The 14,679-nt window shown below is 35.7% G+C and overlaps 1 protein-coding gene across 1 annotated transcript; it reads left to right on the forward strand.

Moving 5' to 3' along the window:
- The first annotated feature begins 2,861 nt into the window (after positions 1-2,861).
- Positions 2,862-13,228, forward strand: ces3 (carboxylesterase 3). Its single transcript, XM_007249208.3, has 13 exons — positions 2,862-2,971; positions 3,426-3,621; positions 4,349-4,487; positions 5,348-5,481; positions 7,083-7,236; positions 7,560-7,664; positions 7,912-8,013; positions 8,367-8,507; positions 8,647-8,727; positions 10,434-10,575; positions 10,649-10,798; positions 11,558-11,630; positions 12,828-13,228. The coding sequence occupies exons 1-13, from the start codon at positions 2,902-2,904 to the stop codon at positions 12,991-12,993; spliced, it is 1,653 nt and encodes a 550-aa protein (XP_007249270.3). The 5' UTR covers positions 2,862-2,901; the 3' UTR covers positions 12,994-13,228.
- Positions 13,229-14,679: the final 1,451 nt, after the last annotated feature.

Genomic DNA, 14,679 nt, shown 5'->3' on the forward strand with positions numbered 1-14,679 from the left:
GTAATGTTACTGAAAAAAAGCTAATTGTCAAAAATAGTCAAATATTAATTTTATATTAATATTTTAGTGACTACAAGCTTATAAGTTAATGTACTCCAAAACTTCCTGAGGTTGAAGCTCAACATTTACCCAGGTAGAATCCTACTAATTTTAAGTTTTTCAAGCAGGAGTAGACCATGAACAGTCATTATATAGTCATTTAATATAGTCATTTACTATATTTTCTACAACTACCCAGATAGCAAAAGTTTGTTGAATTAATGTTAAGTTGAAGATCTGACGTCAGAATTTATTAATTTTTGCACATAAATGTCCTCTGATTCAATATTAGAGTTTTTTTATGTAGCCTATGGTTTGTATTAAACTTTACTTAGATGAATATGTATGAGTTGTTTGTATTATATTTTAATGGCCTATACTGTGTTATTGCAGTGTAGAAAGGGACATTTAAATAATATAATAAAATATAAATATTATTATTTGAGGGGATTTGATTTTAAAATTTCAACAAAAACCAATGTCTTTTTGGAATTATTAAAAAAAGATTTTTTAAATGTTGTTTTTCCATCAGCAACAATAAAAGACATATTTCAACCAAAAATGAAAGTTTATACAATGTTTTTTGCTATCACAGTTGTGACGTGCCTGTCCCCTGATTGGGTGTTAGGGGGTGGGGCTACAGACCTAATCAATATATGCACCTGTGTAGGTGTGCTGCGGGAGGCCTTTCTTTTGTTCTGTTTGCTGCAGGCAGCTCAGTTTTCTGGGCCTGCTTGGTTTGGTTCTGTTTGACATTATGCTTTAGTTGTTTTTTGTTGATACATAGGTTTTCTTTGGGCTGCCTTTTTGTTTATAAATGTCTGGACATGAACCTTTTTCTAATTTCTTCATTAAATTTATATTTTTTGCCATTTAAACACTGTGTGTCTTCCATTCATTTGTCACGGCCTAGAGCCAGTCGTGACACAGTATAATCCATTAATGGGCAGCAAGGGTCTCCAGCCCTGCTCCTGCTGAGCTACAGTCCTGTGAGTTACACCACCTTCCCAGATCTAACACCCACCCTGTTCACCTGATCCAGCTCTCCTGGAGGCAGTAACTGGATGGATCAGGTGGGACTGATTAGAGGTTAGAACTAAAGTCTGCTGGACGGTAGCTTTGCAGAAGCAGGATTAATAACTCCTGGGTTAAGGCATGTTAACAGGTTAATATGTTTATTTTAACAGCACATTTAATTTGTCACAGAGGTGAAAAAAAATTTAGCTGTTTTTTTACCCACTCGTTCGTGTTAAACTTAACAGCATTTGTGGAGAAAGCAGAAGTTTCTGATAATTAGGATATATGATTATTATTGTAACTATTGTAGTCATTATTTAAACAAATTTACCAGTTTGTTTTAGCAGTATTTACCAGTATTTACTGCTTTTATTATAACCATAAAGTGAAATAAATTTGGTTTGTTTGTATTACCCTGAGAAATGTGCAGCAGATGGATGACGGTGTTTATATGAATATATGATATAAAAGTAGAAAAAAGCCTTGTTTTGAGGTCCACAGTAAATTTACTGATTTAAACAACACAGAAAGCAGCACAAAACAATATATCCAATATTGAGGATACCTTGTGTTTACAAAATCACAGATTCTGGAGGCAGAATGCTGTCAAAAATAACAGAGAAATACCATTTTTGATTTATTACATAATACATTTAATAAATTAAGTTTATTAAATGAATGGGATACATTTCCAATTATCTGACAAATGTCATAATATGCTAAACAATTAAAATCTACCATAGATCACCTCTGTCATTAAAAAACCTTGTATCTCTGTCTTTGCTTTTTTTTACTTACTTACTTACTTACTTCATACTTAGCTTGGACAAACCTTAGGCTGTGTACCCTGGTAAAATATATAGTTGTTGTAATATTATGCTTAATAAAATCTTTTTATAGAAAAAAATGTGTGTCTATTTTTATCAAATGCCAATATTCCCTGTCATGCAAGGGGAAAATAAAAAGCAATTAATCTGGAAAATATGATTTCTGTGTAGGCTGATGTCTTATAAACATGAAAAAAACTATAATTTAGGAAAAATTTGGGAACGTTTTTTGAATGCCAAAAGGTATTCTGATAATGACCCACATAATGTGTCTGCTGGGTTTGCCTTCCTTTGGTGCATTCACTGTGTGTTTTAGCAGCTGTGACCCCGTTGCCCTGCACACTTAGACTTTTACTCATCCTACACAAAGCTTCACAGCTGCACAGCTTTATGATGTTTTTACAGGAGAGGAGGAATAGAGCTCCAACAAAGTTAAAGTTTCAGTAAACAAGGATTTTAGTAGCGCTAAAGACTTTAATTTCTTTTCATTTGATTTCATCACACTTACATCATCCCTAATCTCATTTACCTCTAGTACCACCCACCTACCATTTTACCTCTTTATCCTAAACTAATTTATCCTTCTCTCTCTCTCTTACTCAGAAGTGTGCTGCTTTCTATCTTTCATCAGTAAAAAAAACAGCTTTGGTACCAAAATTCAATTCCATCTCATACTATATACAGTAAGTTGTATGCAGCGTGAAGCTGTAGTGAAAAAGTGAGGACTGTAGGGTCGGGATAGATTGGATTTTGCTGTGCTTGCGTTAAAAGAGAGTACATTGACACTGTACACTGTATAGTCACTGTATGCACAGATGAACATAGGTTGTTTTTTTGTGTGGGATGATTGGATTCAAGGACACTGTCTAGAACATGTGTGTAAATGTACATGTAAATGTGTGTTCATGTCTGGCCCATGTCTGACCCACGTCTGCTGGGTTTGGGGGTGGGGGGGTATTTATGTGGTGGAGTGCGCAGCACCTGGCAGTCTTTCTCAGTCTCAGTCTGAAGAGCAGCGATGTTGAGAGGAGTACTGCTCACCCTGTGGCTGACCACTGCCTCTGTTTGGACGGTGCCGACACAGACAGGCAAGATTTCATATATTTGATCTTCATTCATGTTAATTTAAGTAGTAGTGATAATGAGGCAGGTTAAGAGGAATCAGGGTGTGCTGTAGATCTCTGGTTTTGAGCTGGTTTGTTAAATGAATAATCAAAAGTTATCTGTTGTTTTTTAATCATGCATATTTTTTTATTAAATTCTAATTTGGGAATTTTGTGATTATTTGCACTTTAAAGCATGCCCTTTAGTTTCTTCTAAGTGGTCATTATACAACTACTGATGTGTTTTAGATTAAAATAAATATTCTAAATCATTTTATTATTCTTGAAATGCTTGTTTGATGGGAACAAATACATGTGCATAGAAACTTTGATTTTTCTGTCTTGTACCCTATTATAGTATAAAGTATTCTAACTTATAACAGAATAAAATTATTTTTTCCATGATTAGTTAGCATTTCTCTGATGTGTGCATGTGCAGACTCTAGTCCTGTGGTGGTTCTGAAGCAAGGCAGTGTGCGTGGTCAGAATGTGAAAGTGGAAGGCTCTGAGAAAACAGTGGAGCAGTACCTGGGCATTCCTTTCGCTCAGCCACCCGTGGGTCCTCTCCGTCTGGTTGCACCCAAACTTGCAGAGCCCTGGGAGGGGGAGAGAGATGCCACTCAGCACCCACCTGTGTAAGCAAAAACATAGTTATGTCCTTATTGTCACTTCGTATTAACAGTCAGATTAATAGCTCAACACCTCATAGATCTTTGTGATTCTTGTACATTTTACTGGCCTGAAAATAGTTCAAAACTACTACAAAGGGTCCTTTTATGCACAGAGAATGCCTTGTGTTTCAAAATAATCAATCCAGAGGCAAAAAACTTGTCAAAATTGAAAGGTACTGGATTTGATTAATTAATAATTAATTATATAAGTAATTCTTGTTTCCCATTATATATTTCTACATCTATTGACACATTTATGAAATGTATTGAAATGTCCAGTTCTAACATAATGTACTGTATATACAGTAATTGTATGAGTCAGAGTAATCCATGTATTTAATGACCCAAAAATTTAACTCTAATCCAAAGATTAAGTAAAAGCTGTGCCTTTCCTTAATATCAGCTGCAACTATTGTTTTGGATCTTGATTTTTTTTATTAATAGACTTAACAGAGACTTTAATAGACTTAGACTTAGTTAACACAAGCCACTAACCCGCTTTTTCAAAGAGTTCAGGGTGCTTGTTGGGTCATGTGACAATGTGCTTTGTGCTGTTCTGTGTTCGGGAAACAAGGCCACTACTTTTCTGGGTCAGTCAAGAGAAAAACTGGATTAATTCTCTCCACTCTTTCACTAGATTTTAATTCGGTCCTAGGTTGTTTGTAATTTTATCCTCTCTTTCAAATGTCAGGTGTCTTCAAGACCTGGAGAGTCTGGTATCAGTGTCCAAAATGTTGGGCTTGACCTTCCCTACCACTACTGCATCAGAAGATTGTCTGTATTTGAATGTGTACACTCCAGCTCAACGCTCAGCATCAGAGAAATTACCTGTAAGTACAGTAATCACTCATAACATTTATGTTCTTTATGGGGCTATGTGAGCAAGAAATTGGTGATTACAGATAATATGTATGAAATCTGAATAAAAGATTTTACTTTAAAATTTAACTTTTTTCTTTTCGAACATTCATAAATTAATTTAACCACAGTACAACACTGCAATCTACCTGCCGAGATTTAAACACAGCACAAAAAACACTGTTTAACAGTACCTTAAGATTAACATGTTAACTAATAATTATAAACTCAATACTGTGTTTTTGAAAGGTACAGTATTGCAAAACAAAATATTACGATACTGATATTTTCTTACACCCCTAGGTCTTTATAAACTCTTCCCATCCGATGGCAGACTGCTGCATTAGTCACTAAGGGGTCAGAGAGCACAGAGTGGGTGTCTTGCACACGCACTGTACATAGGAGATGTTGACACTGTCTGTAACTTTGCCCTTTGTGCTCTGCTCCAGCTAAAGGGCTAATGGAGTATGGATCAATTTTAGAAGTCCAATGCATTCCACTGTATAAACATTACTCTCTTATTTATCCATATTAGCTCTACCATTAATCATGGATATTATACGGCATATCTCTCTCTTTCATGAAACTTAGAACACGGAACATAGAAAAGTGAAGTACTTTTTAAATTGATTTACAGTCCAGGACAGTCAGTATAGCAACATTGGACATGCTATTTGAGTTAGTGGGGACTACTCAAAAATATATCTATTTTTTGCTTTGGACTATTTTCCTTCAATGCTGATCTAAAAATATATATCCAGTTCCACATCTTCAACAAAGCAAACAAAGCAACAAATGAATAACATCTAACTTCTAACTTATGTAATCACAGGTAATGTTCTGGATCCATGGCGGGGGTCTGTACATGGGTGGAGCCCTTCAGTATGATGGATCAGTGCTGGCAGCCTATGAGAATATAGTGGTTGTTGTCATTCAGTATAGGCTGGGCATACTGGGATACTTCAGGTATGATCAATGGATTTTTTTTTTTGGGGGGGGGGGGGGTTCAGCAATATTAACCTCATTATTGACAAGTTTGTGCTTAAACATAACCTCAGTTTAGTCTGTACAATCAGACACATTTTCCCTGTTCAAACACATGTGAATGCCATGGGGATTACTTGGAAATCCATCAAGTGCATCATAATGAAAAATTGTTCATACAAAAAACTTACTGTGTGTGATCCCCAGGTTTTAGGATTGAAAAAAGATTAATGATAACAATAATCATCACACTCAGGTGCTGGCACATTGTAGCCCCTTTCACACATGCACGATATCCCTAAATGTTTACAGATATTATGCCAAAGAGCTGTATGTTTGTCCAGACACAACCTGGACTTTATCCTGCCAGTGCCCTAGTATTTTTCAAACTTAGGTTGCTCCATCATTTGAAACCAGTAGCTGCTTTGCACAATGTGTAAGTAGTGAATAGACCAAAATAAATACTCAAATTAATTTAAATATACTCTTATTTTAAGTTAACTTTCATTTAAAGCTAGTAATGTTTTTTACTTTTCCTGTAAAGTCACCGTTTTCAGTTTTTCAGCGGATGTCTCCCAGACAGGGGTTAGGACGAGTTGTAGACTGAATTTCCCTTTAAATTAAAAATCTATATTCAAAGTGCTGTGTACTAGGTTTATTCTCTGTCTGCCTTTTTTAGACACTCCTCTGGTAAGGCTTAAGGGGCAGTTTCTCAGACAGGGATTTAGCCTAGTCATGGACTACACTAAATTTTGAATGGAGATTTTTCAGTTAAAAGGAACATAAAGCTCTAGAAAGAAAAGACCATTTAAAAATTTATGAGTTTCTTTGATTTTACCAAATTGAAATCCTCTGGAATATAATCAAGAGGAAGATGGATGATCACAAGCCATCAAGCCAAGCTGAACTGCATACATTATGCAAAAGCAGTGTGTAAGACTGGTGGAGGACAATATGCCAAGATGCATGAAAACTGTGATTAAAAAAACAGGGTTATTCCTTCAAAATATTGATTTCTGAACTTGTTTTCTTTGCATTATTTGAGGTCTGAAAGCTCTGTATCTTTTTTGTTATTTCAGCCATTTCTCATTTTCTGCAAATAAATGCTCTAAATGACAACATTTTTATTTGGAATTTGGGAAACATATTGACCATAGTTTATAGAATAAAACAACAATATTCATTTTACTCAAAAATTTACCTATAAATAACAAAATAAGAGAAACTGACTTAGACACAAAAGTGGTCTCTTAATATTTTCCAGAGCTGTATAGTGTATGACTAGGCTTAATCTTTGTATGGGAAAGTGTCCTTGACTGTTAAAACATTTCTGTGAGGTTTTAACTGCATCAAATCATTATTGATGTAAGGTAATTATATAACATGATCAGTTCTGGATCACAAGTATCACACTTGTTCACTTTAGAGGTATTGGATTAAATCACACCACTGTAGAGAACACAGTTCTGCTGCTCCACATGATGATTCTCCAGAGCATTCCATTCTACTGTTTTCTGTTGTTTTATTGTACTGAAAATGCAGTTATAATATGTTGATTAATAAATGTGTTCATTTATATTTAGCACTGGAGATGAGCATGCCCGTGGCAACTGGGGCTTTTTGGATCAGATTGCAGCGCTGCAGTGGGTGCAGCAGAATATTGAGAGTTTTGGAGGAGATCCCCAGTCTGTCACTATTGCTGGAGAGTCTGCAGGAGGGATCAGTACCTCTATGCTGGTATGAACTTCAAGCTTAAGAATTCTACCTGCATTTAGATTTTATGGGGTGATGGTGATTTATTAATTTATTAATCGCATGGTTGTGGGTTCAATACATACATGTTTTCACGCTGGGATAAACCAATAGAACAATTTTATTTTACTGTACAAGTACAATGAGAATACACTTTAATAATTGCTTAGACATCATATTGTGTAAAATACTGTAAAAGATGAACAGCTATTAATACATAGGCTATAGTATAGTTATATAAACTAACTGAGCCTAACACTGAATAAAATGTAATATAGTAATATATTAAATCCAACTCTGCCTTCCAGACCCTGTCCCCACTGGCCAAAGGTCTTTTTCACCGAACCATCTTCCAGAGCGGAGCAGCAACCCTGGGAACCTACTCTACCAAACATCCCATGGTCTTTGCCAAGGTATTGCATTAAAACCAAACATGTATAAACCCAGACCACAGTGGGATGATTGCTGTGTCAGTTTTCACCACCTGTGGTTTTATGGTGAAACAAATGAGGAACCACATGAGCCACAGTGTGTATCATATCTAAAAGAGTTTATAAATGTATGTGGCTGCCAAAAGGTTTGTGCGATTGTTCTAAGTCAAAATGTTTAGTACTGCAGCCCATAGCTGTGATTTACGATATTGTGTGTGTGTGTGTGTAGGCTGTGGCAAATGTCACAGATTGTGATGCCAGCTCCACAGAGCTGCTGGTCAAGTGTTTGAGAGAAAAGACAGAAGAGGACATTGTAAAAGCAACCAAAAAGGTGAGATAAGAAATATTTATTTATAAGAATTAATTAATCATGATAAGTGGATCAGACACAGCAGTGCTGCAAAAGTTTTTAAACGCCTGGACTGAGTCCACGAACCAACAATGTACAGCTTTTGATGGACAGCTTTCTGTGACCACCAAAGATGACCAACAGAAACTGTGCAGCAACAGATGAGCTTCTGTTTCTGACTTTACAGCTACAAGATAGAGCAGCTGTTTTTGGTAGGGGTGTCCAGGGAGTGAACATGGAGTTTAAAAACTCCAGCAGCACTGCTGTGTACATTGAGCCAGTGTACATTGGAAAATGCCTCAATGAAAAAAAAATAACTTAATCATTTTCTCCAGGAAAAAATTTTCCTGGGATCCACAGTGGATGGAGAGTTTATGACAGAAACAGCAGAGGAAATTTTGAAGAGCAAAAACTTCCCAAAAATTCCAGTGCTTTTAGGAGTGACAAACCATGAGTTTGGGTGGATTCTGCCTGTAGTAAGTAAATGTCGCTAAATCATTAAATTATCAATAAATAAATTCCCAGTATTGCTGTTGTTGTTCTTGGTTGTTTCCAACGGTGGTGTTGATGTTGGTTTTATGGTTATCATTAGCTAACGATCATGTCTTCTTTCAGACCTTTGCTCCTCCAGGGTGGGAGAAAGGGATGGACAGACGGGTGGTGGCTGCAGTGATGGGGCAGTTTTTCCCAGATGGGGTAATGTCTTACTCACAGTCTCATTACAGTACACAGAGGTGGCCCCATAAGAGAGAAAATGACTCCAGGACACCCTGAGAAACTAATTTTAACCGGATAGGGCTTTAGACCCTGCCCGGGACACTGTCTCATAGTGTTTCGGCATTTATTTAAAACAGATTAATATGTTAGGAAATGTCTCCCTCTGTTGGACAGACAACTCACTGTTGTATCTAAAATCATTTGGAACAAAATAAGAGTCTAGAATAAATAATCGAGCTGAGCAGTAAACAGCTGTCGAAAAAACTAAAATCAGTGAAGGTAAATTGAAAAATAAAAGATATTTAAAAGAAAACAATCAAGATGTCAGAAAGACATAGATCTATATATACATAATTTAAGCTGAAAAGTACCTAATAAAATCAATATAAAACTTTAACTGAATAGGCCAAATGTTTTTTTTACATTTAGTTCAAAGGAAAATATCAAATAAGAAGACAGTATAAACAATCAAGCAAAATCTTTTTTTTAGTAAAGCAAATATTTTAGTAAAATTCAGTAAAAATGTAAATTACGTTGATTTTCTGTAGTGAATTTGGTTCAGGACTATGACATAATTGTACTACTTCTTCTACTTCCACTACTTATATTAGCAATAATAATAATTATAACAACAACCATATGGTTTATATATGCACAGTGGCATCAAATGAACATATTTGTTTTAGAAAATTATTCTCATAATAATTGCAAGAATAATTTCTGTTTTGTGTATTTATTTATTTATTTATTTGTATTTATCTTACTTTACTTATTTTTCTCCTGAAACAGAAATATACAGTCAAAACAGAATGTACTTACTGTGATATTGTGTTATCTGTGTATTTTAATTGGTGTTTCTGGTATTACCTGTTAAAATAAGGAGGCAATGCTTTGTACACTACATTATCTGAGTGGTTTTCAGTCTTGCTTCTGGAGAGTCCCCTGTCCACACACTTTCCAACTGCCTACAGACGTCCTTGTTGAGCTGGAGGGTATAGCTTACTGCAACAAAGATAAATTGAGCAGAACATGTGCATACTGACAGATACAGAACCACCTTACTGCTACATAATGCTGCTTTAATACACATTAATACACACTTTTACACAAATAATATATTGTCGCTCTCCAATGAAAAATAAGTATCTCCAAAACAGCAACTTTACAGGAGAGGAAAAAAATTCTAATTTTCTACATTTTCATTAGAAGACAGAGTGAAAAGAGTTAATTTCATGTCATTTTTAAGTATTTCTATTGTTCCATTTATCAAGAAGGGACAGTGTAAGGGACAGTTTGTCTGTTCAAATTATGTAGTAAACTAAAAATCGACAAAAATGGAGATACTTGTTTTTTTTATTGTTTTGCAGCGACACTTTGGGGCTTTGAATTACAACAATTTTAAAGTGACGTTCCGTAAAGTTTGGGCAGTTGGATATTTAGACAACTGTACTGAGTTTGCCAGTATTAGAAGCAGTGCATGTAATATAATTGCGTAAAGGATGTCTTGACCAGAAAACCCTCAGCAAAAACCTACCAGACCACTCTGTTTTTAGAATGAATATATTAGATGTTTCTGGTCACAGCAGCAAACCAATACAATTTACTATAATATTTTGTCCCCTCCCCACTCAGAAATACTACTGCTTTAATTAATTTATTTACTTATTTATTTTTTGTTCCTAAAGGCATCAGGAGCCAATGAGCTCATAATAGATGAATACCTGAAAGATGCAAAAACTCCAGGGGATGTAAGAGATGGTTTTACTGAGATATTGGGGGATCAGTTCATGGTGTTTCCTGTCATGAAAGTGGCTAAATATCACAGAGGTAAGATTATCACAAGGTAGCTTTTCCAACTTTTCTGGTGAGCTGTTTCTAACTGTCTCCTGTTATCCTACAGACGCTGGAGCAGACGTGTACATGTATGAGTTTCAGCATCGGCCAGAGATCTTCAAAGAGACCCGACCCAGCTTTGTGAAGGCTGATCATGCTGATGATGTGGGATTTGTGTTTGGGGCCTGCTTTTGGAAGAATCAAGTCAAAATGACCGGTACATGCTTACAGCCATTTTTCTATAGTTTGGTTACCAATATAGTTATTTAATTCTTGTATAAAGCCATGATACACCAGAGGAATGTACAGCCACTGTGAAGGGAAACTGAACGAAAAAGAATAACCTAGGTACACATATTATTTACTCCCCTGGCCATTTATGAAAACCAGCTTAAATTGATCACACATTTACATGTGATTATTTAATTAGCCTAAATCAGTGTAACTTTGCCCGTTTATGTTGCAATTATAAGAACTATTTCCACTCAAATTGGTTTTTGAATATAACAATACACTAACAATACAGGACAGCCATTGATAACAATTGATGACCCATTATTAGGACCCCTCTTCACTAATAGTTTTATTTTTTCTTCTAAAATTAGGGGTATTTAAAAATGTTTGTGTTGCTTTTTTTGGAATAACTGTCTCTACTGTCCAGGAAAGGCATGCTATTAGGATTTGACTGCATTTAGTTACAAGGTGATATGATGTCAGGATGTTGGATGATCACCACTTCACCTCATCCCCAATTCCTAAATGAATTCAGCAATTTATTCTAATGTTGGTTCATAAACCCGCACACACATTACAAGTGAGGAGAGGAAAATATAGAACATGGACCTTTAAAATTGCAATTCCTTAATATATCATTTGCAATGTTTATGCATTTGCATGTGTTCATGAAAGCAATCATGACTATGATGATGATGATGATGATGATTATGGTGATGAGTATCCATTGTTTTCTTCACAGGCACAGTCAGTGAAGAGGAAAAACAACTGTGCAAAACCATGATGCGATACTGGGGCAATTTTGTGCGAACAGGGTGAGCATCTAGCAAAAATCGATAAATAAGATACAGGTCACATTACCACAGACATTTTAGCAAATATTTTATTTTTATTATGTTGTTTTTAATGAAAAGAAAATATGTATTTTAGCACTAGATAGGATAACCCATCTGCTGGTCAATGTCTAAAATACTGTAAAGAGCTCTACGCTGGAGACATACTTAGGCTATAAAATATCAACATACACAAAACAAGTCACAATTTTATGACCACCTCTTTGTTTTTACCTTTAATCTATTAACATGCCTTGACCCGTATACAGGCTACAGGTGTAGGTGATACAAAACCTGTATTCTCTGCAGTAAAATAACTTATTTACACTCTGAAAAAAATGCAGAACAAAGAACACTTTGAGAAGCTGTCTCCAATTCCAGATCAGTAACAGGAATCAACCCAAATTCTGCAGTTTTTAAAATAAACGTAAAAACTAGACAACCATAATGAAACTAAAGGTTTGGAGGACATGAACCGGTTAATTTTTTATTTAGGATTTGTATTGGTAAGTTCAGGAAAGAGATAATTTTATGATTTTATTTGTTATATTTTGACAGTTGCAGATTTACGTTCTATATTTCTTTTCAATATTTTTCATTACAATTACAATTCTTACAATTACAATCCTCAAGATTTAGGGGTGTAATGTTAAGCAGACAATTGCCAAAAATCCTGGCCTGTTAAGGAGTTCATTCTGTTTCTCTGCATACCTGTACATTATCCTCCTATCACTTTGATCTTCAAGGACCACTGGACCACCACAGAGCAGGTATTATTTGGGTGGTGGTTCATTCTCAGCACTGCAGTGTCTAATCTACTAGTACAACACAGAGCAACACTACAACACTAACAAACCACCACCTTCCAGTGTCCCTTCAGTGCTGAGAATGACCCACCACCCAAATAATTCAAGCAAGGAAGCAGATGGACTGTTATATGTAATTCTATAATTACTGAACAACAAAATCTCCTGTACTCCTGTCAGATCAGTGGAGCTGCTTAAATAACTGCACAGTATAGAGTGTAGAAACAAGGAGGTGGTCATACTATTCTTACTGCACTGTGTGTATATATAGGACACATTATTTCACTTGGTTTGTACAGGTAATGTGCCACATGTAGAGCACCAACTGCATTTTTAATATGCCTCATACTAACCACCTTTGTTTTACCTGCAGTTCACCAAACGGACCTGGCTTGGTAAACTGGCCCATGTTCGATCAGTCCAATGAGTATTTGAACCTAGGAGTGCAGCAGACAGCGGGACAAGGAATGAGACAGAACAGACTGCACTTCATAAACGTTGAGCTGCCCCAGAAGCTCGCTGCCTTACACTCAAGCTAAAAAGCTGCTTTGTTTTCTAGTACCAGTAACACTGGCTTTCTACTACAGTGGTAATAGAACAGGGAAGAGTTTTCTAAAAATTTATTGGTGTTGAGATCATCTTTGCTGGTAGAGATGTTTGTTTGGCTTTTTAAGAATGGTCTTTATTCTGAGAAGTTTTTGGAAGAACTGACCCATTTGCTCATTACTAAACATTGGTTTTCTATGTATATGATCATAAATAGATTTTTCTGAATACCCGCATCTGTGTCTTTGTTTTCTTCCCTAATAATTTAACATGTTACTTGTTCAGTTAAACTGTTTCTGTCAATTTAGCAAGCTACAAGAAAGTAAAGGATGCAGCAAAAATAAAAATAGCAACTTTATAGGATAATTAAAACATGTTTTAATTTAACATAGAAGTTCATGTTAAAATATTTTATGCTAAGACTTTTAAAGCACTTCTCTAGCCTGGATAAAATGCTGAACTGGATCAGCTGACCTCGATTTTGGATGAAAATGACAAGAGGCAAAGATCTAAGTGACTTTGATCAAGGGTTCATTTCATCAGTAAGATCTCAATTGATCAGTGTTTCAATAGGAACCCTGGCTATCTAAACTGACATCTGCATTTAGATCTATAGGGATGTCAAGGGCATCAGCATACAGGCCACAGTAAAATAATCGCTTTCTTCAGCTCATTGTGCTCAAAAGTGCACTTTCAAATTTAATATTAAGAAAACCCAGAGGAGCAGCTGTTCCTCAGGTGACTAAGAATGTCAAAGCAGTTGTGTCAGCAAGAACAGCCTGTTCACAGCGACATTAAAAAGATAATTATAGTACGGCTACAGTGTGGATTTACCCTTATTACAAATACAAAACTCTCATTTAGGAGTTCTGTGGAACACTGATGACAGACACAGCTTTATTGGTCAAATAGTGGTTTGTTCAGTAATTGCAAGCCTGTTTAAAGCTAAAAAAAAATAATAATAATAATTGGCATAGGAATAGACTGAGATAGGTGAATGGATTGAGATGTGCCCCATCCAAATATTGGAAACATCTTGATTTGTTCCACCCAAAATATATCTTAAATTCAATACAGACTATAATAAATTAGATTGACCAAGACATTATAAATAAGGAGAAGAGCCACTGGTTTAGTTAAAAATGTTTTTAATAGAACCAATCAGCTTGCTGGTTATGGCGTGAGTGGAGGAGCGGAAGTTCAACATGCTAAGGGTTAAAGCTGTATAATTGTGTATCCACCTGATCCAGTTGCCTATAAAAGGCAGTAAGCAAACACACACAGTCCTTCTTATTTTTTCACTCTAAACTGCTGTTCTTCTTTGATGCTTAATTATTATGACACTCACTGACAAAAGAAATATCCCACCTGACTGCTGCAAAATCGTGACATGCAATTGTCCCAGTCAGATATATAAATAATTACAGGTGTTATTTAATTAAACACTAGGTTTTACCTCAAGAGAGCATAAGTGTTTTAAGGGAGTGTACCTCTTGATGAAAGATTGCTGATAGACATGCATATACAACACACTTAAATACATTTTGCCTGGTTGAGAGACTTGACACATCCGGTGTTGTGTGTGACAAAGAAACCTGAATTGCTACAGACTGCTAATGGATCTGTCCAAAGATAAAGTATGGATGCCTGTGAATGTTGCTGCTGTTGGGTTTATGTGT

This window comes from Astyanax mexicanus, chromosome 9 (assembly GCF_023375975.1).
Source record: "Astyanax mexicanus isolate ESR-SI-001 chromosome 9, AstMex3_surface, whole genome shotgun sequence".
Classification (NCBI taxonomy): domain Eukaryota; kingdom Metazoa; phylum Chordata; class Actinopteri; order Characiformes; family Acestrorhamphidae; genus Astyanax; species Astyanax mexicanus.

What these genes read in the sequence shown, in the direction of transcription:
- ces3 (XM_007249208.3), top strand. Translation starts at nt 2,902, where the DNA reads ATGTTGAGAGGAGTACTGCTCACCCTGTGGCTGACCACTGCCTCTGTT. An exon ending in GCCACTCAGCACCCACCTGT is followed by an intron (nt 3,622 to 4,348) that starts GTAAGCAAAAAC and finishes TTCAAATGTCAG; the next exon opens with GTGTCTTCAAGACCTGGAGA. An exon ending in GGCAATTTTGTGCGAACAGG is followed by an intron (nt 11,631 to 12,827) that starts GTGAGCATCTAG and finishes TTTTACCTGCAG; the next exon opens with TTCACCAAACGGACCTGGCT.